General features: G+C 49.5%; 3 protein-coding genes across 4 annotated transcripts in view; all 3 read left to right on the top strand.

Annotated features, from left to right (window-relative positions):
• The window catches only part of LOC310904512 (uncharacterized protein), a 411,654-nt gene extending 399,869 nt beyond the window's left edge, over positions 1-11,785 (top strand). The window contains exons 10-11 of one of the 2 annotated variants that reach the window (XR_014588406.1): positions 795-8,465; positions 10,765-11,785. The gene's annotated coding sequence lies outside the window, so the exon portion shown is untranslated. Of the gene's footprint in view, positions 1-794; positions 8,466-10,764 lie in introns of those variants that run through there. The other variant, XM_083849364.1, reaches the window with a different exon arrangement.
• Positions 11,786-11,894: 109 nt separating this feature from the next.
• OTOS (otospiralin) lies at positions 11,895-15,018 on the top strand. Its single transcript, XM_083849368.1, has 2 exons — positions 11,895-12,246; positions 14,686-15,018. Exon 2 carries the CDS (start codon positions 14,709-14,711, stop codon positions 14,868-14,870), a length of 162 nt encoding a protein of 53 aa, XP_083705494.1. The 5' UTR covers positions 11,895-12,246; positions 14,686-14,708; the 3' UTR covers positions 14,871-15,018.
• A 127-nt stretch (positions 15,019-15,145) lies between these two features.
• On the top strand, positions 15,146-17,727 carry COPS9 (COP9 signalosome subunit 9). Its single transcript, XM_083849358.1, has 3 exons — positions 15,146-15,421; positions 15,489-15,561; positions 16,492-17,727. The coding sequence occupies exons 1-3, from the start codon at positions 15,359-15,361 to the stop codon at positions 16,527-16,529; spliced, it is 174 nt and encodes a 57-aa protein (XP_083705484.1). The 5' UTR covers positions 15,146-15,358; the 3' UTR covers positions 16,530-17,727.
• The last annotated feature ends 1,574 nt before the right edge of the window (positions 17,728-19,301 follow it).

The following is a 19,301-nucleotide window of genomic DNA, read 5'->3' as shown; positions in this document are numbered from 1 at the left end:
TTCTGTTGTGAGCACTATTTCTTGGGAGAATTTGGCGACGTACGTGTTTTGTTAGGGTCATAATTAGGGTTAGGGTTGTTAGGTTTTGGAGAGAGAGAAAGCACATAATCCTGTTGTGCATGGGGTTGTGAGAAGGCTGCAAAAGGAAGTTCAGGCCTACCAAAGGGCTTCTGTTGTGAGCACTATTTCATGGGAGAATTTGTTGAAATGTCTGGGGCAGGGCCAGCAGCCTGGGACAGGTTCTGGGAAGACATGCACTTCCAGTGGCTTGTTCCCTTCCTTTGTCCGGGCTGGCACGGAGAGGGACCGAGAGGTCCCTTCATCCTGCTGCAGTTGTCTGCCAAACCTCTGACAAGTTGCCTGTTTGGAAGAGCACTAACAAAATGACTTCCATCAGTGGGAGCTGAACAGAGTTCCTTCTGAACAGACCCTGTGATAGGCTCAGATGGTTAATTCTGGTGGCCAGCATCACTAAGCACGGTGCTTCCCTCTTAGTGTGGGTCACCAAAGCCAGGGACAGGGAATTCCCCGCCACACCTTCCGTTTTTCTGGGGCCTTTTGTTGCACCTGGTGCAGCTGCTCGACAGCGTGTCACTAGCAACGGCGAGCAGACCCCTTCAGCCAACGGGCTCATCAGCCTCGTATGCTGAGGTTGCTGGATACGTCAGTAGACTTTTAATCTTAGGTGTGGATTTCCCCCAAAAGTAAAGGATCTCACTTGGGGGAAGAATGCTTTTGTCTCCTTTGCCTTTGCGTAAGCAACCACCCGCTGCCACCTCTTCTTGTCTTACTAGGTTCACATAAAGCAAGGGCATCACACTCCTTTTCTCACCCGTGTGATCACTTGGGACTCGGAACAGGAGGAAAAGATTAAATGGGAGAAAAGAAAGCGTCACCAGTTTGCTGAAGGTACCTCATTCTTTTTTAATCCCGTGCGCTGATGCACCCCACATCTTCTGTGGCTTGTCGGCTCAAAGGGCTTCTCAAGATACAAACCACAATGGTCTTAGGCTGAACACCCCTGCCTGGCGCAGGACATCACAGCTGCACCCTGCCTTCTGCACTGGTAGCTAGTTTCTGGTGAGCAACGGCTAAGGGGGCGCACGGATATCATAGCTCTGGCTCGATGAGGCTACTTTAATTTCTGGAAGTCTAATTGCAGCAGCAGTTGAATGGCAGAATGTGTGACTGTCCAACAGGATGGGCACTTGTGGTTGGAAAGGCAGAACTTTTGGCCAAAGAACCCACAGTTTTGTACCTGTGCTTAACGGCAGCCCCCGAGTGCTACCCCTTTGCTTATGGCCTCTCTCAAATCTCGGGAGCTGCAGAAGCTGCCTCTTAATGTTGTTGTCTCTTTTTATGGCAGCAAGCCAGCTTCTAAATTGCTGTTCTTTATTTTGCTCAGAAAGAAAATAAAATATTCAAAAACATTATTGAAATTTGAATGGAATGGCTTAGGAGATTTTGACAACTTGCTGATGAATTCAGGTAGTTTCCAAGGGGCCCTCCTAAAGAAAGCTGCAGTATTACAAAGTAAAAATAAGGGAAGCGAGGGGAAATTAACAAAGGTTTTTACCAAAAAAAAAAAAAAAGCATATATATTTTTAACTTTTGATTCCCCCAGCTGCCTATAGTCTTATGGCAGGGTTGTCCTGCTCCGGGACAGGAGTCCCAGCCTGTTTCCTGAACCATCTCATCTTTCCAGTTCTTCTCTAGGAAAACCTAAGAGTGGGTCCACGGAAGAAATAGGTGGAAGTTGCAGGAATCAAATGCTAACATCTGGAATTAGTGCGACACCCGCAAAGCAGAGAAGTGTGTTTTCCTCATCCCCCTTCCTGTAAAACAGGGAGGTGTCAAAGCTTTGTTTCAAACCATGCGGCCCGGCAGGACCAAACAGCGCCCACACCAGTGTGTGGTCGCAGTGGAACTGAGCTTGGCTGCCCCATGCCTCGCACACAGCTCCTGTTCTCACATTTTTAGGGGACATTGGCTCTCCTGACAGGCTGTTCTGAGGATTAGAGCACTCTTCTTTATTCTTGAAACCAGTTCCTTGCTCGTAATACAAAATGGTTTGGCTGACCGTTTTCTTAATTGCAGCTCTGACTAGCGATTATCTTCCAGACTGCGCCTAGAAGAATGTGAAAACACCCAAAAAAATCAGAGCGATGTCTGCGAGGCACCTGCAATCAGCGCAACCGGTAGCTCCACCCACATCGCTGAGCTCTTAAAAAACAAAAAAGGCAAAAAACCCGCAACCGACCCGCACCGCTGCGCCGCTCCTCGCCGCGGCCGGCAGGGCCGTGCAGCCCCCGTGCAGCCCCGCAGCGCCGCCCGGCTCCCGGCGGCGCTGTGCCGCCCCCTGCCGCCCACAGGCGGTACTGCAGGCGGAGGGGCCGCGCCCGGCAGCGGCGGCCCTGCCCGCGGCAAGATGGCGGCGCCCTCATCTGGAGCCGCTCCGGAGCCGCTCCGGAGCCGCGCCGGGCTCGGCTCGGGCCGGGACGCGGCGCTGAGGCGCGGTGCCGCTGCGGGGCTGCGGGTCGGGGCGCGGCGAGCGTTTCCGTTGCTGCTGGTCTCTGCAGAGTTCGGGAAAAGTGGAGAGACGGGGCGGAATTCCAGCAGAGAGGTCAGCTGAATCACACTGAGGGAGAGGAAGGAGCAGGGTTCCGTGGCTGCCATCCCTTCATTAGGAGGTGCGCCACAGCCCTCAGACAGCCGGGCGTGAGCGCTGTGAGGTGCGGGCTGGCCGCCCCACACGATGCGCACCACCTCCTGGGCCAGCAGCAGGTGTGAATCTCGACCGTAGCATTTCGGTGACTTCGCTGACCGCTGTCGGCCAATTTCATTCCCAGGTGGAAGGTGGAAGAAGCCTTCTTGGCCCATACAAAGCCAGAACGGCGTCGCTTCCCGGAACAGGGAGACTGGGTGTACGTACAGTGCTGCCAAAGGAAGGCCGCCGGGCACTGCTTGTGCCAAGTCAAGGACTTTCTGGTTCCTTACACTGCCCTGCCAGCAAGGGGGCTGGGAGTGCACAAGGAACTGGGAGGGGACAGAGCCAGGACCGCTGACCCAAACTGACCGAAGGGATGTTGCTCACCATCCCATATGGCATCACGCTGAACAATTCATACGGGGTGGCTGGGGGGGGGAACAGGATGGGGAGGACCGCTGCTTGGGGATGGGCTGGGCATCATCAGCAGGTGGTGAGCAATTGCATTGCGAATCGCTTGCTTTGGAACATTCCGTCATCATCACCAGCAGCGTTATTATTACTTCCCTGCCTTTTCTGTCCTATTAAACTATCTTTATCCTAACCCACAAGCTTTGATTATTTTTTCTTCCCAAGTGTCCCACGGTGCCGTTCGCTCTAGCCACCTGCCAGGTTAAGCCAGAACAAGAACACAGATGGGAAAGGGTAGAATGTGCACCTCCTCGTTCGGCTTTCGGAAGGACACAGACTAACAAGTTACTCTAGTGAACAGTGTGATTGGGCAGGTTCTCCTGACTTAGGGAACTTGTCAGGGCAACTGATCTTCTTTTTCTAATGTTATTTTTCATAATACTCACTGCAAACCCTTGCTGAATTTGAAAAAGTTACAGAGAGGTTGCCTGTGACATCTCTGGAAAGGGGGGTGTGTTTTCGTGGAGGTGCGACTCTTTCTGTAATCTCTTGTCAAAAACTTCTGGGTAAGCGGATCCTTCATCCCGTTGGATACGGATGTCCTGCAGGGGTGTCTGCCATTCCCATGACAGGGATAGCTGCAGAGCGGGTACCGAGTGGAAAGGAGATCCGAACGACAGCTAATGTCGCCATTAAAAACTCTGTGGGAGCAGCCTGGGACAAGATGTGGAAGGAGAACTTGGTGAGGAGCTGCTCTGCAAGGTGGAGGCGGGCGGTGACCCGAGAGGAGCAAAATCAGCAGGAGAAGATAGGGGGTCTGGGCGGGGGAGATGTTGGGAGAGGCGGAGCAGCCGACAGGAGCGACTTTTCCCTTTCCTGTGAGGGAGATGATGATGGAAAACCTGCCCCGGAGAAACGCTTGCTGTTTGTAGTTCAGGCTGTAAAGCTGCTTCACAGAATCACAGAAGTTAGGGATTGGAAGGGACCTTGACAGATCATCTAGTCCAGTCCCCCTGCCTGAGCAGGAACACTGAGATCAGGTCACACAGGAATTTGTCCAGGTGGGTTCTGAATGTCTCCAGAGAAGGAGACTCCACAGCCCCCCTGGGCAGCCTGTTCCAGTGCTCTGTCACCCTCACCGTGAAGAAGTTTCATCTCACATTTAAGCGGGACCTCCTGTGAGTTCCAGCTTGTACCCACTGCCCCTTGTCCTGTCATTGGATGTCACTGAGAAGAGCCTGGCTCCGTCCTCCTGACACCCACCCTTTACACATTTATAAACATTTATAAGGTCACCCCTCAGTCTCCTCCAAGCTAAAGAGACGCAGCTCCTTCAGCCTTTCCTCGTAAGGGAGATGCTCCACTCCCTTCATCATCCTCGTGGCTCTGCGCTGGACTCTCTCAAGCTTGTCTTCCTGAGAACAGCTGCATGCACGTGGTGTCACAGGCCGTGAGCGCTCCGGCTGGGATCTCTTGTGCGGTGCAGCAAGTCCCCGGGAGAACCGTCATCTGCTGGAAGAAAGCCTGGGGGGGACTTCTCAAAGGTAAGAAGCCTTCAACGTACAGGGATCCCTAACTCCTGCTGAGCGTGCGAGACAAATGTTTGCAGCACAAAGATCGAGGACGACTTCTCAGAGGTAAGCAGCTTTCCCTTTGTTCCCCCATCCTCTCAGGAGCCCTCCTTAACACTCTTTGCGCACACTTGAGGCCCACAACACTCATTTTCTCCTCTACATAGCATACACAGCATTCCTAGTCCCTGCATTGCCTGCCCCTCCCCCCCTCCCCAAGGACCTGCGTGCTCTGCTCAGGTCCCTCCTGAGGTCCTGCAGGTCTTTTAAATACCGCTCCCTTTTTCCATGCTTCCTTTGAGAGTATTTGTACCCTTTTCAGATCTTGGTTGGGTTGTTTTTTTTTTTTTCTTTTTGGACCCAGCTGCATAGGGTTGTTTTTTTGTTGTTTTTTTTTTTGACCAAGCTGCATTTCTCCTGTGACTGATGTTATCACATTGAGTTGATTTTTTGGTGAGTAATCTGTTACACTCCTAGATTATTTCTACCTATGTAAAGAAACCTAACTGGGACTCTGACCCTAATCGGGGCTGGGACTCTTACCCGGACCCAGACCCTTACCTTGAAATGGACCCTAACCCAGACCTGCACCACAACCCTAACCCTAAACATGACCCTGTCTCTGACCCTTAACCTCCCCTAACCCTGACTCTAAACCTAACCCATACCCTGACCCTAACCCGGGCAGGGACGGTTACCTGGATCCGGACTCTAAACCAGACCCTAACCTGGTCTGGGGCACGGGCTCAAGGGTCCAGGGCTGAGGCTCGGGGTTTGGGCTCAGGGTTGGGGATCGGGGTTAGCTCCAGGTCTAGGGTCCATTCTGGGTGTCAGGGGCTTGGCGTCAGCTCCAGGGTGGGGTCTCCAGGGTTGAGGGTCTGCAGTCAAGGGTCCACGGTCGAGGGTCCGGGGCTGGGGCTCAGGGCTGGGGCTTGGGGTTTGGGCTCAGGTTCAGGGCTTGGGGTTGGGGCTCAGGGTCAGGGCTCCAGGTCCGGTGTCCGTTCCAGGGGTTGGGGGCTCAGGGTCGATGGTCTGGGACTGGGGCTCGGGGCTGGGACTCAGGATTGGGGCTCGGGGTCACATCCGGGTCCAGGGCTCAGGCAGGGTCCGGGTCCGGCGCTTGGGGTCTGGTCTGGGTCCAGGTCTGGGGCTTGGGGTCGGGTCCTGGTCCGGATCTCAGGGTCGGATACAGGTTGAGGGCTCGGGCTCGGGTCTGGGTGCGGGTCCTGGGCCTGGGGTCGCGTCCAGGTCTGGGGCTTGGACTCGGGCTCCGGTCTGGGTCTGGTTCCAGGTCTGGGGCTCGGGTCCGGGGCTCGGGGTTAGCTCTGGGGTGGGGGCTCTGGGGTCGAGGGTCTGGTGTCAGGGGTCCGGGACTCGGGCCCAGGTACTGGAACAGGGCTTGGGATTGGGTCCAGGTCCGGAGCTTGGGGTTGGGTCCAGGTCCAGGTCCAGGTCCAGGTCTGTGGCTCAGGTTGGCTTGGGTTCAGGTCTGGGTCTGGGTCTGGTTCCAGGTCCGGGTCTGGGGTTCAGGGTCAGGTCCGGGTCCAGGTCCAGGTCCAGGGCTTGGGGTTGAGTCCAGGTTGGGGACTCGGGGTCGGGTCCGGGGCTCGGGGTCAGGTCCAGGTCCAGGACTTGGGGTCAGGTTTGGGTCCGGTTCCGGGTCTGAGGCTCGGGGTCGGGTCCAGGTCCGGAGCTCAGGATCGGTTAGCTCCATGGTCGGGGCTTGCTCCAGGGTCAGGGCTCAGGGTTGGGGCTCAGAGTCGGGGCTCGGGGTCAGCTCCGTAGTTCATGTTTTGGGTCTGGGGTTTGGGTCCAGGGCTAGGAGTCCGGGGCTATGGTTTGGGGTTGGGGTTCCAGGGTCAAGAGTCTGGGGCTGGGGCTTAGGTCTGGGGCTATGGTCTGGGGCTCCGGGATTGAGGGTCCGGTGTCAAGGGTCCGCAGTCGAGAGTCCAGGGCTGGGGCTGGGGTCGAGGGTCTGGGCTAGAGGGTCCGCGGTTGAGGGCTCGGGCTGGGGCTTGGGGCTGCGGTTTGTGGTTTGGGCTCGGGGTCGAGGGTCAGGGGTCGAGGGTCCAGGCTCGAGGGTCCGGGGTTGGGGTGTGGGGTTAGCTCCAGGTCTGGGGTCTCTTCCAGGGGTCGGGCGTCAGGGTCAGCTCCAGGGTCAGGGTCAGCTCTGGGGTCGGGGTCAGCTCCAGGGTCCTGGGCTTGGGGTCAGCTCCGGGGTCCGGGGCTCGAGTCCGGGGCTTGGGATCGCCTCTGGGTCCAGGGCTCAGGGTGTCCTCCAGGTCTGGGGTCAAGGGTCCGGGGTCGAGGGTCTGGGACGGGGGCTCGGGGCTGGGGCTTGGGGCTGGGGCTTGGGGTTAGGGCTTGGGGTCGAGGGTCAGGGGCTGAGGGTCTGGGCTCAAGGGTCTGGGGTTGGGGCAGGGAGTTAGCTCTGGTTCTGGGATCTGTTCCAGGGTTCGGGGGTCAGGGTTAGCTCCAGGGTTGAGGCTTGGGGTGAGCTCTGGTTTGGGGCTCAGGGTCAGCTGTGGGGTTGGGGCTCTGGGTCAGCTCCGGGATCCGGGGCTCGGGTCCGGGGCTCGGGGTTAGCTCCAGGGTGGGGGCTCCGGGGTCGAGCGTCTGGGGTCAAGGGCCTGGGCTCAAGGGTCTGGGGTTGGGGCTCCGGGGTCAAGGGTCCAGGTTCGGGGCTCAGGGTTGGGGGCTCGGGGTCAGCTCCAGGTCAGGGGCTAAAGGTCAGCTTCGGGGTCAGGGCTCAGGGTCAGCTCTGGGGTGGGGGCTCCGGGGTCAAGGGTCCAGGATCAAGGGCCTGGAGTCGAGTGTCCAAGGCTCAGGGCTGGGGCTCGGGTTTGGTTCCCAGGGTTGGAGCTCGGGGCTGGGGCTCGGGGTTATCTGCGGGTCCTGGGGGAGCTCTGGGGTCGTGAGCTCTGTAGTTAATAGCACACCACGGGTTAACTGTATCAACCCCACTGCCTTCTGTTTTGATCAAGCCATTGCCAGACTACTAGCATGATGTTTCTTGATACAGACCAAGATTTCTTTGTCCCTTTGCCAGGCTGGAGAGAGCTGCTCTGCTTTCACTGGTGGTGACTGTGAGTCCCCCTAGCCCCTTCCCTTACGTCTTTTCTCATACTGTAATGTCCCCTGGCATGGTGAAACCAAAAATGCATGCAATATCCAAACTGGGAATGACCATGGACTTGCATGATGGCATGATTATGCCTCCTAGTTTTGTTTTTTATTGCCTATTTGATTTGTCTTTCTGCGTGTGGCTCAGCAGCAAACAACAGTTTACTATAACTGTCTAATCTGGGGGTTGAAATATTCAGCTGCCCTGGGCCTTTAAAGTGAAGCAGGAGATATTTCCCCGGGTTCCTGATTTTGCGCTTACTTTAGTTGGCCGTTTTGTTGTTCACTTGTTTGGTACTGCAAGTTCCTCTCTTGATTCTTCCTCATCTGCCCTTGGTTTTGCCATCTTGGGCAACCCAACGCTGTCAGAAAACTTGGATCCTCTGTATTCGGAAAAAGGAAAGAAAATGAATCTAGGAATGCCTGAAAGCTGAGGCCCGTTCAGATCTAAGGAAAGCATATTTCAGTCACATGAATCTCCTTTTGACCTGTGCTATTTGGACCAAGCTGCTGGGGGAAATAATCAAGCGCTTGTTTTCCAGAGATGTTCCGTAGTCACAGCTGTTGGTTGTTTCTGATGTGCAGAAGTGCTGCAGCCTTACAGAGAACATTTTGTCTGCTCAAACCGGGGACAAAGCACTTCAGATGCAACTGTAAGTGTCATTTGGTTTTTAAATAAGTTCTTACAGAGCTCTGCATGCATGTGCTTTTGCCTATTAAGTAAAAAGTATTCCGTTCATTAAAGCAACGTACAATTCCTTTCAATGCCTGCAGGACTACACAAATTTTTGTGTAACACCAATCTAATATAGCTATGGTGGAAACAGTCACTTTGTCTTATTCATTTTTTTTCCTAGTTAATCTTAACAAGTAGAGCTGATTTGCCCCACAGAAGCTGGCTCAGTAAGGCAGCCCCTTAGAAGTGAGGTGAGCGGGAGGCAGGGTTCTGGCACTTGCAGGACTGTCCCCACCAGGGAGCAAGTCGCACAAACAACTGCTCGGCCCATGCTGCTTTCCCCTGTTCCGAAGGGGATGTCCTCAGTGCTCCTATTGATTTCTGTCTCTGGCAGAGCTGACTGATGCACGTGGGATTTTCGGCTTTGAGAGCCGTCTACAGAAAGTACTTATTGATTGGATCCTCTTAGGGCAGGTTGGTGGGATGCGCTCCCTAACGTCAGCCCCCTCTATAATGTAACAAAGCTTGCATGAGTTAAAAAAAACTTCCTGAGAACTTGCTCCCTGAAGAAGTCAGGGAGCATGACTGCTCCCTGAGAAGCAGTCATGTACAGCAGAAGTCTTGATACAAAGAAGTAACATTTAAAACAACTGTATCTCTTGTCTGTATCCCCTGATACAACTGTTTTAAATGCTAATTCTGATCCTCTTTATAATTTCCTAGGCTTCCTTTAGCGTGGAAACCCTGTGAATTTATTTCCATCTCCAATTTGTGCTTTAACAAATGAAAACTTTAATAAAAGTTAAATCGAAAGCCTGTAATTGCTGGAAGACTGTCACACTACATCAGGTCTGTGATTTTCTTAGCTCTGGAAGTGGGTAACTCTAAGCTTCAAAAGACAGAATAAGAAACTGTAGAGAAGGTGGAGGTGGGGCACCGTGCCCCATCTCAGTGCATGTCAGTGTGAGCCTGGTTAGGGGAATCCTCCTCTGATCAACAAGCGTCATAGCAGACCCTGCTGCAACCTGAGCGATGCTGAACCTGAAAACCTCTGTGACTTTGTCATCCTCCCACAGCACCTCATTAAATCCTCCAGGGGAGAGCTGCAGGATGTAGGTGTGTCAGGAACATTGCTGTTTTCCTTTGTCATCCCCCAAAGCATGTCATCTCACCTCCCACTTGGAACTACACCTCCCTTATCATCTGCCAGAATACAAAGGTGCCAATGGACGAGTACAGAAGTAGCTGTATGCTTCTTAATTACAGCCAATTAATTTTTTTTGTATGTATTAGCATATGTAAGTGCTTCTCATTGCAAAGCCAAGTTTATAAATTGTATTCAAACTAACTGTGCTGCTGTGTGGACCTGAGCACGCGGCTGCCCCAGAGGACTCCCCCAAGCCGGGGCCGTACCTTCTCTCACCAGCAGCTGCCGCAACCCAGGCAAGTGGGGCAGAGGTGCTGCCTGTATGTGGGGGATGTAGGGGCCCATCCTGCAAGCCTCAGAAATATTAAACAGGAGGATGAAAGCTTTTTAAGGATGGAATAGGTTCTGCTTTCATAATATTTTTCTTCTCAGCCTCCGCATGAGTTGGCACAGCTTGGTGTGCTACAAAGCACTCTTTTTTTCCCTTGCTCAGAACATCCGTAATTAATTCTTGGCAGGTCTGTCTAGCTCTGTGCATAGCTAGGAAGAAACTCCAGCAAAGCTGGGGCCTCCTGCAAGGCCACTCGCTTGGGCTGCCCCACTCCTGGCCTTTGTGTGAGTAGGGAGGCTTCCACTGTGTGAAGCTCGTGTGGCAGACAAGTGGATGTGGTAGAGCAAAGGCACCAACGTCAGATCCCACAAATGCAGTAGGGAAATGCAGTGGTAAGAATTCTCTAGAATTGTGATGGGTAAATGATTTTGCAGATTTAAAGTAGAGGCAACTGAAAGTTTCCAGCTGACAGGGAGCAGGGGAGCTTGCGCTGACTGTACGATCAGATCATCGCAGCGTGATCGTGAGCAGTGAGCTCTGCGATGGCATTTCAGCAGCTCCTTTCCATAGCAGAGCCTTCTAGAAACAGCTGCCAGGTTTGACAACGCAACCTCGAGCTGGCCATGTCTTCTAGAAATGTAGAAATCTGCACGTTGCCATGGGACGACAGAGCTCTTTCTGCTGTGCCTTAGTCCCTGCCTACACCTGCTGACCTGCTGCCATCAAGAGTTGTGTGCTAAAAGAAAACCAAGATGTGTGTGGTGACCGAATATTCTCCAAACTGCTTCTCCCTTCCAGACTTTGGAAGTGCTCGATCTGTTCAGCAACCTCAACATGATGGAGCCCAAAGCACCTGTTTGGCACTGGGAGAGAAATCTTTACCGGAAATCAACATGATATGAAAATGCATTTCAGTGCGCCCTATCGACCCTGTTTGAAGGTTGCGGTACTCTCGTCATCACTGTGGCAGATGTCATCAGGGACCTGCTTTTTTGTTTTATGCAAGCTAATTGATTCCAGTTGGTACCCAATGCACATGTGCATTTTAAGGATCCCAAGTAAGAGCACAAATCAGTGTCAAGCATTTGAAGTTTTTGCCTCTCAGCTGGAGGGGGAACTCAATATCCTCTCAGCAATTTGCTCAAATAATGTTTCTAAAAATCTACTTTTCTGAAGAGGGGGAAAGAAAGGAAATAAGGTGGGTAGCAAAAGTAACAATAACCTCTGAATTTGCTTCTGGATTTTCTTCTTCTGTTTTCAAAACATAGAAGTGTTATTGCTGAAGTTGATTCTGAGGTCTCTTCCATGGGCAGTGTTGAAATATAATGCAAATGTGATCAGTTAAAATTCCTCTGTGTGAAGATGACAAAATCAGATTGGTGTGCTAACTCAGTGACGTTTCTCTCCTTTGTCCCCCACCCTTGTTTAAACAGTGCTGATATTTTACGGCAATAGAAATCCTTTTGGAATTTTGTGGCTGACTTGGAGCTGCAGACCTTTACTATTGCAAGTAGAAGAAAAGGGAAGAGGAAGAGAGGTAATTTCTAAAGTGAAATTAAATTAACCACAAAATAAAACATTTCTGAAGACAATTTCATGTCAGTTTAGAGAAGTCTTTTGGATTTATGCCACCTAAAAGAAATTATCATTTAAAACTTCAGTACTGTATTTTTTTAATACTCTGATGCAGTTCTGAAAATATAAGGAAATATAATTGAATCTTATTATGCCTAGATTAATAATTAAATATATTTTTGAACAGACTCTTCTAATACAAGAAGAAATAATATATTTTGCATAATTCTTAATATCTTCTAATAATCCCCAGTTGTACAGATTAATTTTTCAGAAACAGTAGCTTGCAGGAAAAATGAAGTTTATTGGCTTCCTTTTCTTCTGTATGCTGATGAACATGCTAACAGGTAAGATTACTGATATGTTTATTCTTCTTTATATTTCAAGCAGTCCGAAATATTTTGTTACCGAACAAGTCTCTTCTATTTAGTATCAGCTATTGCTTGTGTATTAATTGTAACTGCTTCCTGGTGTATTTGGTTTGTAGCACTCAGTGACCACAAACGGGCAATTCTTTACTCATCTGTTTGAGAAAGAAAAACATTTGGCTGTAAGGAGGGCCCTGTGTGTGTCTCAAAGAGCTCGTCAGCTTCTGGCTACCCAGCAAACCTTTTTTTTATTAACAGAAAGTCCTTCAGTGCGAGAACTGGTATTGATGAGTTTCCTGTTTATTTACAGATAGCCGGTCAATTCAGGAAGGAGATGGTAATTATATCTTTTTCTTTCCTATGTATCATTAACAATTCAGAGAGTCAATTGTAACTCCCAGACCTGATCCCTAGCACCAGTTTTGGCAGGAACACAGTAAACTCAGTGGGTTGGGATTCAGGCTCTCAGAAGCGCTTTCATCTAGTTCTGGTGGAGAAAGAAGGGGAAGTTTTAAGGTTTAATGAAAATGTAAGGTAATGTATTTGCAATCTTAAAATGAAAAAAACATCTGTAACAAATATGACAACTCCTTAAAGGTGAATCCTCCATAGGGTTAAGGTCAAGTCATGAATGATCTGCTTTATAAAAACGTAACTGGAAAGCACCAGACTTATAAATATATGAGAGACATCTGAGAATTCTGGCAGTCCCAATAAGTAATACTAGATGTCTGTCTACTTATTGGCAAGAAATACTCAGTTCCACAGCAAAAAGATTAAAATTTATAAATTGCCACAAATCCAATTAAAGAAATATTAAAGAAATAACAAACCCCTTAGCACAGCCACCCTGTGGTGTGTGACACTTTGGGTGATTAGCCCATTGGATTGGTGTTTGCCTTTGATTTATAAAACAAACCAAAAAAGAAAAAAAAAACAACTCAGCATCTTAATGATGTTTACACCGGCTTACTGATAAGATAAATTCATTTTGAAAAAGGAGGTTGCATAGAAATATCTGTCATAACAAGGTACTGCTATTGCTGGTGTAAATCTAACCCGCAGGACAGGCAGCAGCACCTCGAGTGCACAGGCACAGATATGCAAGGGGAATGTTATAACAGATACGGAGAACAGAAATATATATAGAGTAAGAGCTGATGTGATTACTTCTAATTAAAAATATTTTCCCCCATGCTGCGTCTTTCCTTATGGCTCTAACATCTTTTGAATGTATCATCTGTTTTCACAAGTTTAAGATTTAAGCACACTTAAATTTTATTTGTGTACAGCAAATATTTCTTTGGCAACCTCTGAAGTGAACGTGTGGCATCTAAAAGCAAAACTGTTTGTGCAACATCCTGTTGTTCTCATTATCAACAATTACGGTTTTCTTTCATTGGCCAAGCAGCAGAGTGCAAAGTGAATGCAAGTTCAGTGGTACCATCAGTGTGTTCTCCACCACAGACAGCATTTGGCTGGTTTGTTCTGTTTGTTATAAGCCATCTGTGCCTGTGCGCACCAAAAATTATGAAATTAAGGTCTGATCGTAGGATTGTTGAAGGTTCTTAATTCCCACTAAAGACCCTGGTATGAAGCTGAGTCTAGTGAATGAAATGGCTCCCTTTTACTTAAAAGGGCTTTAAATAAAGTCACACAGTATCACAGTATCACAGATTTCTAGGTTGGAAGAGACCTCAAGATCATCGAGTCCAACCTCCGACCTAACACTAAGTACTCCACTAAACCATATCGCTAAGCTCTACATCTAAACGTCTTTTAAAGACCTCCAGGGATGGTGACTCCACCACCTCCCTGGGCAGCCCGTTCCAATGCTTAATAACCCTTTCGGTAAAGAAGTACTTCCTAACATCCAACCTAAAACTCCCCTGGCGCAACTTCAGCCCATTCCCCCTTGTCCTGTCACCAGGCACGTAGGAGAACAGACCAACCCCCACCTCTCTACAGCCTCCTTTAAGGTACCTGTAGAGTGCGATAAGGTCTCCCCTGAGCCTCCTCTTCCCCAGGCTGAACAACCCCAGCTCCCTCAGCCGCTCCTCGTAAGACTTGTTCTCCAGACCCCTCACCAGCTTGGTCGCCCTTCTCTGGACTCGCTCGAGCACGTCCATGTCCTTCCTGTAGCGAGGGGCCCAAAACTGAACACAGTACTCGAGGTGTGGCCTCACCAGAGCCGAGTACAGGGGCACAATCACTTCCCTAGACCTGCTGGCCACACTGCTTCTTATGCAAGCCAGGATGCTGTTGGCCTTCTTGGCCACCTGGGCACACTGCTGGCTCATATTCAGCCGACTATCAACCAATACTCCCAGGTCCCTCTCGGCCAGGCAGCTTTCCAACCACTCATCTCCCAGCCTGTAGCTCTGCTTGGGGTTGTTGAGCCCCAGGAAAGTCAGAATACTGGGTTTAGCTTTGCTGCTTAGAAAGACATTTCTATCTACGTGGTTGCAGCAAGTGTTTACATTGTACATGATTCTGTGTTTGCCTGGGTTTAGGCCGAAGGCTGGTCAGCTCCTGGTATTTTCAGAATTTTTGTTTCCATTTTATATTTGGCTTTTATATTTTTATGTGGCAGAGGAAATGTAGTGGAGGAGCAATGGGGAAAATATCTTTAAGGGAGCTAAAGTATCTTTCAGGAGCTAGTGGCTCCCTCTTTCATGCCGTGCCCAGCAGCAGGGAACCCCAAACGTCATTGGCCCAAGCTTTCAACAGAAATGCTTCATATTACATTAATTGACATTTTTCTTTATTATTTGAGATCTTTATCGGGAATCTGTAGCCATGCCGTACTGGCCCTTCTCCTCCAGCGACTTCTGGTCCTACGTGGAGTATTTCCGGGCACTGGGAGCCTACGACAGGATCGACGAAATGGCCAGAGCCTTGTTCGCCCAGCTGCCTCTGGGCAGCCACCTGGGCTACCACGTGCCCAGCCGCGAGCACTGAGCCATCGCTTCCCTCCTTGTGCCTCGGCCGCGCGACGCGTCCTGGTGGGCGGACATGTGCTGCGTGCGCTGGGAGGCCAGCGGGTAGAGGTAGCACTTCCTGGCTGCCGTTTCTGCTGTTGTGCAAAGTCAATAAACTCGTCGGTTGTGTCAGGAGGTTTTGTTTTGTTTTTTTTAACTCGTCACGCTCGTGGCCTTGCCTCAGGAAAGCAAGCTCTGGCACACGCTGGGCGGGCCGAACACCAACCCCGGCCCGGCTCTGAGGCGGGGGGCGGCAGGGCACCGGGGCCCTCCCGGCCCGGCTCGGAGCCGCTCCCCCCGCCCCAGGGCGGGCTCCGGGGGCCCCAGGCCCGGCCCCGGCCCCAGGCCGCGTCGCCATGGCAACCGCGGGGCCGGCCGGGCCCCGCCTGCAGAGCGACCATAGAGAGGGCGCGCAGAGCGGCGGCGCCGGAAGCGGAAGCGGGCGCGGCGGGGCAGAGCGGCGGCGCCATGAAGCCGGCGGTGGACGAGATGTTCCCGGAGGGCGCCGGGCCCTACGTGGACCTCGACGAGGTGAGGGCGGGCGGGAGGGCGGGCGGCGCTCACGGCTCTTCCCGGCGCTCACCGGGTGTCGTTGCAGGCAGGGGGAAGCACGGGGCTGCTGATGGACCTGGCGGCCAACGAGAAGGCGGTGCACGCGGACTTCTTCAACGGTGAGGGCTGCGCGCCGCCGGCAGCGCGTCCGGAGCAAGGCTGCTGAAAGCGAAGGTTTCTCGCGCTGCTCACGAGTTAGGGCCCGGGGAAAAGCACACTTCTTTTATTCTGCGCTTCCAGTAGGTCAGAAAGGTCTCTTTTGGAGCTGGCTTGTTAAGGAGCAGGCTTTGCCAAGAAGCTCTACCGCCAGGTTGTGCTGTTGTACTGCCTTGAAAGCTCTTACAAACGAGGATTAGGTACTTATTGCGTGGCAATTGTAGGTTGCTTTCTGTCAGAATAACGACTTGGCACCAGGTACATTGTTAGTATATACAGGTATATTGTCAGTATGTGCTAACAGCAAGTTTTCGTTGTTTTTTTTTTTTTTTGTGGGTGCGAGGGAAGTGTTAGCAGCAGCTTCACAGCAATCAAACTTTATTAAGGAAGGGATTTTTAGCAGTAAATCACAAATATGTATGTAACTCTGCAGAATGTATAAACGTGTGCCTGAATACTGTGACAGCAGCCAGAATTCTGCACGAATTTCTTCATCTTGATGCATGCTTGAAGCTAATACTTGTTTGGCTTTGTAGTCTGCGGATCACTGTCTATCCATCCTGAATGCAATGGCTAATTAATGCATTTCAAAAAGTCCTTCTTTCAAGCTTTACTTTGCTTTCGTGAGTTTAATCACAAAGCTTGCGTTGTACAAGTGAAGCAGTTAAACTCACATATGGTAGTGAGCATGTTCCTTGGGTCTGCCTCTTTTTCATTTCTGTCTTCTGTGCTGATGTTACACATCTAGTGACTGGCAGTACAGCAACTGTCATGTACCTAATTCACCTTCATTTCTTTAATTCCAGTGACAATGAACTGCTTGTGTGCTATGTGCATATGTAACGGTTGAGACTTCAAAGCTTAATTTTACTTTGTCTTGTTTTTCTGACTAGATTTTGAAGATCTCTTTGATGATGATGACATCCAGTGAACTTAGTTGTCCTGCTATGCAGTGCTGGGATGTGGAGTTTTCTCTAGGATCGCCTGTGGTGTCCGTTATTTATTAAAATAATTAAAACAGGAAAATCCTGCGGAGGGGTGGAACCTGTGTAAGCTGCCAGATGGTGAAAGATAACTAAGGAGAGAATTGTGGACTGTTACTTCTAGGAAGCTGTGCGTAGGCTTTTCTTAAAATTACACTTGCTGATGTGTTCATTCAATAAAATACTAACAAAAAACTCTTTCTGGGATATACTTTGAAAGTAGATACTGCTGTGTTCTGAGTGTGGTTTTTTTTTTTTAATGCACTACTTTGTTCTTACTTTGGATATTATATAAAGATACAGGGCAAGATGTATTGCTGCCTGGAGAAGATTTGTTCGTCTTGCAGTTTAGGATTATCTAGGGCTAAGATGACTGTTTTTTCAGAATAGTCTTTGACTCTCATGTTTAGCAGTAGTGCCAGGAAGAGTGGGTGTCTTCTCCAGTTTCAAGATAGATGTGCAGTTCCTATCAGTACTTTCTTTTAATCTAAGTAGCACAGTAACAAAAAGTAGTAATCTGATCATAACATTTTTTGATGCAGGCTTTTACTTTTGGAAAAATAAGTGTATGGTATTGTGCCTTTCAGAGACCAAAATGAATCTCAGAATGAGAGGAGCCAGAGAGTTTTTAATGCATTGTTTCAGAGTCAAGAGTTTAATCCTCTCCTCTAATCTTATATTAATCCTTGAAGATCAAAGTGGTATCTGTATTCACAGAACCATAGAATATGCCGAGTTGGAAGGGACCCGCAAGGATCATCGAGTCCAGCTCCTGACACCACACAGGACTACCCCAAAATTCAGACCATGTGACTAAGAGCACAGTCCAAACACTTCTTAAGCTCCGACAGGCTTGGTGCCATGACTGCGTCCCTGGGGAGCCTGTTCCAGTGCGCGACCACCCTCTCGGTGAAGAACCTCTTCCTGATATCCAGCCTGAGCCTCCCCTGTCGCAGCTTGACACCGTTCCCTCACATCCTATCACTGGTGATTAAGAATAGATTGGCAATAATTCCATTCATTTATCACAGAAATAATCCTGTGACTGATTTTTCTTTAAAGAGACTTAAATTTCATCTGGAATGTTGATAGCTGTAAATGCTAAACTGTATGGAAAAATCCCAAATGAAACACTTTCCTTCCATACCTCTTGCACAGGTTTTTGCATGTTTTTAAACTTAAAGTTCTACACGAGAACAGTAGAACTAAGTGGTTTTTTATCGTGTTCTTGTGGATTTCTCAACATCTTCCATTTTGTCATTCAGAGTACCTTAGAGCAGTGTTCTGACACTTACTTTGCTCAGTGTCTGGCATTGCAATATGTCCCTCAAGGAACACGAGCTCCCTCAGGCTTGCTGAAGCAGTCTGCTTTTCCATTTTAGCTCTTGCTTTGGTTGAAGAGGGAGGGATTTTATGCTTTCTTCGTTGATACCAATGTAAACATTGACTGTTGAGTGTTAGAAACAGTCCAAACAAAGTTGCTGTCTTCGGTGCTGTGCTTTCTCTCAGCTAGGTTTTGGGAAGTGAGCTGTTACCAGACAGAGGGTGCGTTCTGAGCAGATGCACTTAAAAAAGCTTTAAGAAACAGCTGTTCCTTCTGCTGTTCTGGTTGTTTTTGCTGATGCTCGGGTTCTTCAAGTTAGTCGTCTTTGCTTTTGGAATACTTCATTGTCCTTGTTTTATATAGGTTTGTCCTCTGGTTTTCACTTGTCTTCCTTAACCTTTAAGAAACACAAGTCTGAAGTTTGATCACAGCAGCGAGAATATGTTCTACAAAATAAATTCTTCCTGAATTAGTTGATCTTCAGTATGAGTATTTCCTCAGTCCCTTCCACCTTTTTTGAGGGGTTTAGCCACCTGCTCAAGGTAGGTACAGCCAACTCCTTTTTGTGAAGCTTTCCAGAATCTCAATGTTTCATGTTAAAAAGCAGTGTAAGCAGGCTGTTGGCACGTGGGAAGTATGTCTGTAGGGGAGGAGCTTACTAATCCCAACACTTTCACACAGTATAAAATTTGTTATGAAGAAAGCCCCTTGATTAGATGAACTGTCTTGGTGTGCAGCTGATACCCATCTGTTCGTAGCTGCTGCGAGCACTAATTTCATATTACTTCCCGGGTACTGAGCTTGCATTTAAATCTGGCGCCTGACTCGGGTTTGTTCTCTCAGGACACGGTGAAATGAACAGGTATGTTCTTCAGAGTGGGGTGACACGGAGGGCATGTGTTGTGTTGTCAGTCGTCTGGAGTATAAAGCTGCCTCTGAATGAGACTGGATGGACGGGGAGTGTGTATATAACTTCCTTTATCTAAGAAGGCTTCAGAGTAAGAATTTTCATCAGGGACTTCAATTTGTTTGGGTCTCTTTTGGGACAGTATTAAAATGGAAAGGCTAATTTGAAGAACAAAACACCCTTGAGCTTCAAATTGTTTCTACATTAGCATTTGTCAAGTGTTTCGGTCTAATTAGTCTGCAGGCACTCAGCCTGTCATCAGGAAATAATTATAAGATGTCAAATTTCTGATAAGAATTGATGTAAAGGGCATTTGCCTGACGCTTCATTTGCTGAGGTTTGATTCCTGTATCTCTTGTGGATTTTGACACCATTCTTAACAGGCGTTTCTCAGTTAAAACATGAGCCTCTCCTAGCAGTGTTTCACACACACTTTGGTGACTTTGTAATCAGCTGGGTACTACTTGCTATTTTAATGTCCAAATAAAT

This window comes from Anser anser (assembly GCF_964211835.1).
Source record: "Anser anser genome assembly, chromosome: 9".
Taxonomy (NCBI): domain Eukaryota; kingdom Metazoa; phylum Chordata; class Aves; order Anseriformes; family Anatidae; genus Anser; species Anser anser.
This window is presented reverse-complemented; position numbering and strand designations above follow the sequence as displayed.

Excerpts from the sequence above, each read along its gene's own strand:
- OTOS (XM_083849368.1), top strand. The coding sequence starts at position 14,709 with ATGCCGTACTGGCCCTTCTCCTCCAGCGACTTCTGGTCCTACGTGGAG.
- COPS9 (XM_083849358.1), top strand. The coding sequence starts at position 15,359 with ATGAAGCCGGCGGTGGACGAGATGTTCCCGGAGGGCGCCGGGCCCTAC. Across the intron at positions 15,422-15,488 it reads CCTACGTGGACCTCGACGAG|GCAGGGGGAAGCACGGGGCT; the intron begins GTGAGGGCGGGC and ends GTGTCGTTGCAG. Across the intron at positions 15,562-16,491 it reads GCACGCGGACTTCTTCAACG|ATTTTGAAGATCTCTTTGAT; the intron begins GTGAGGGCTGCG and ends TTTTCTGACTAG.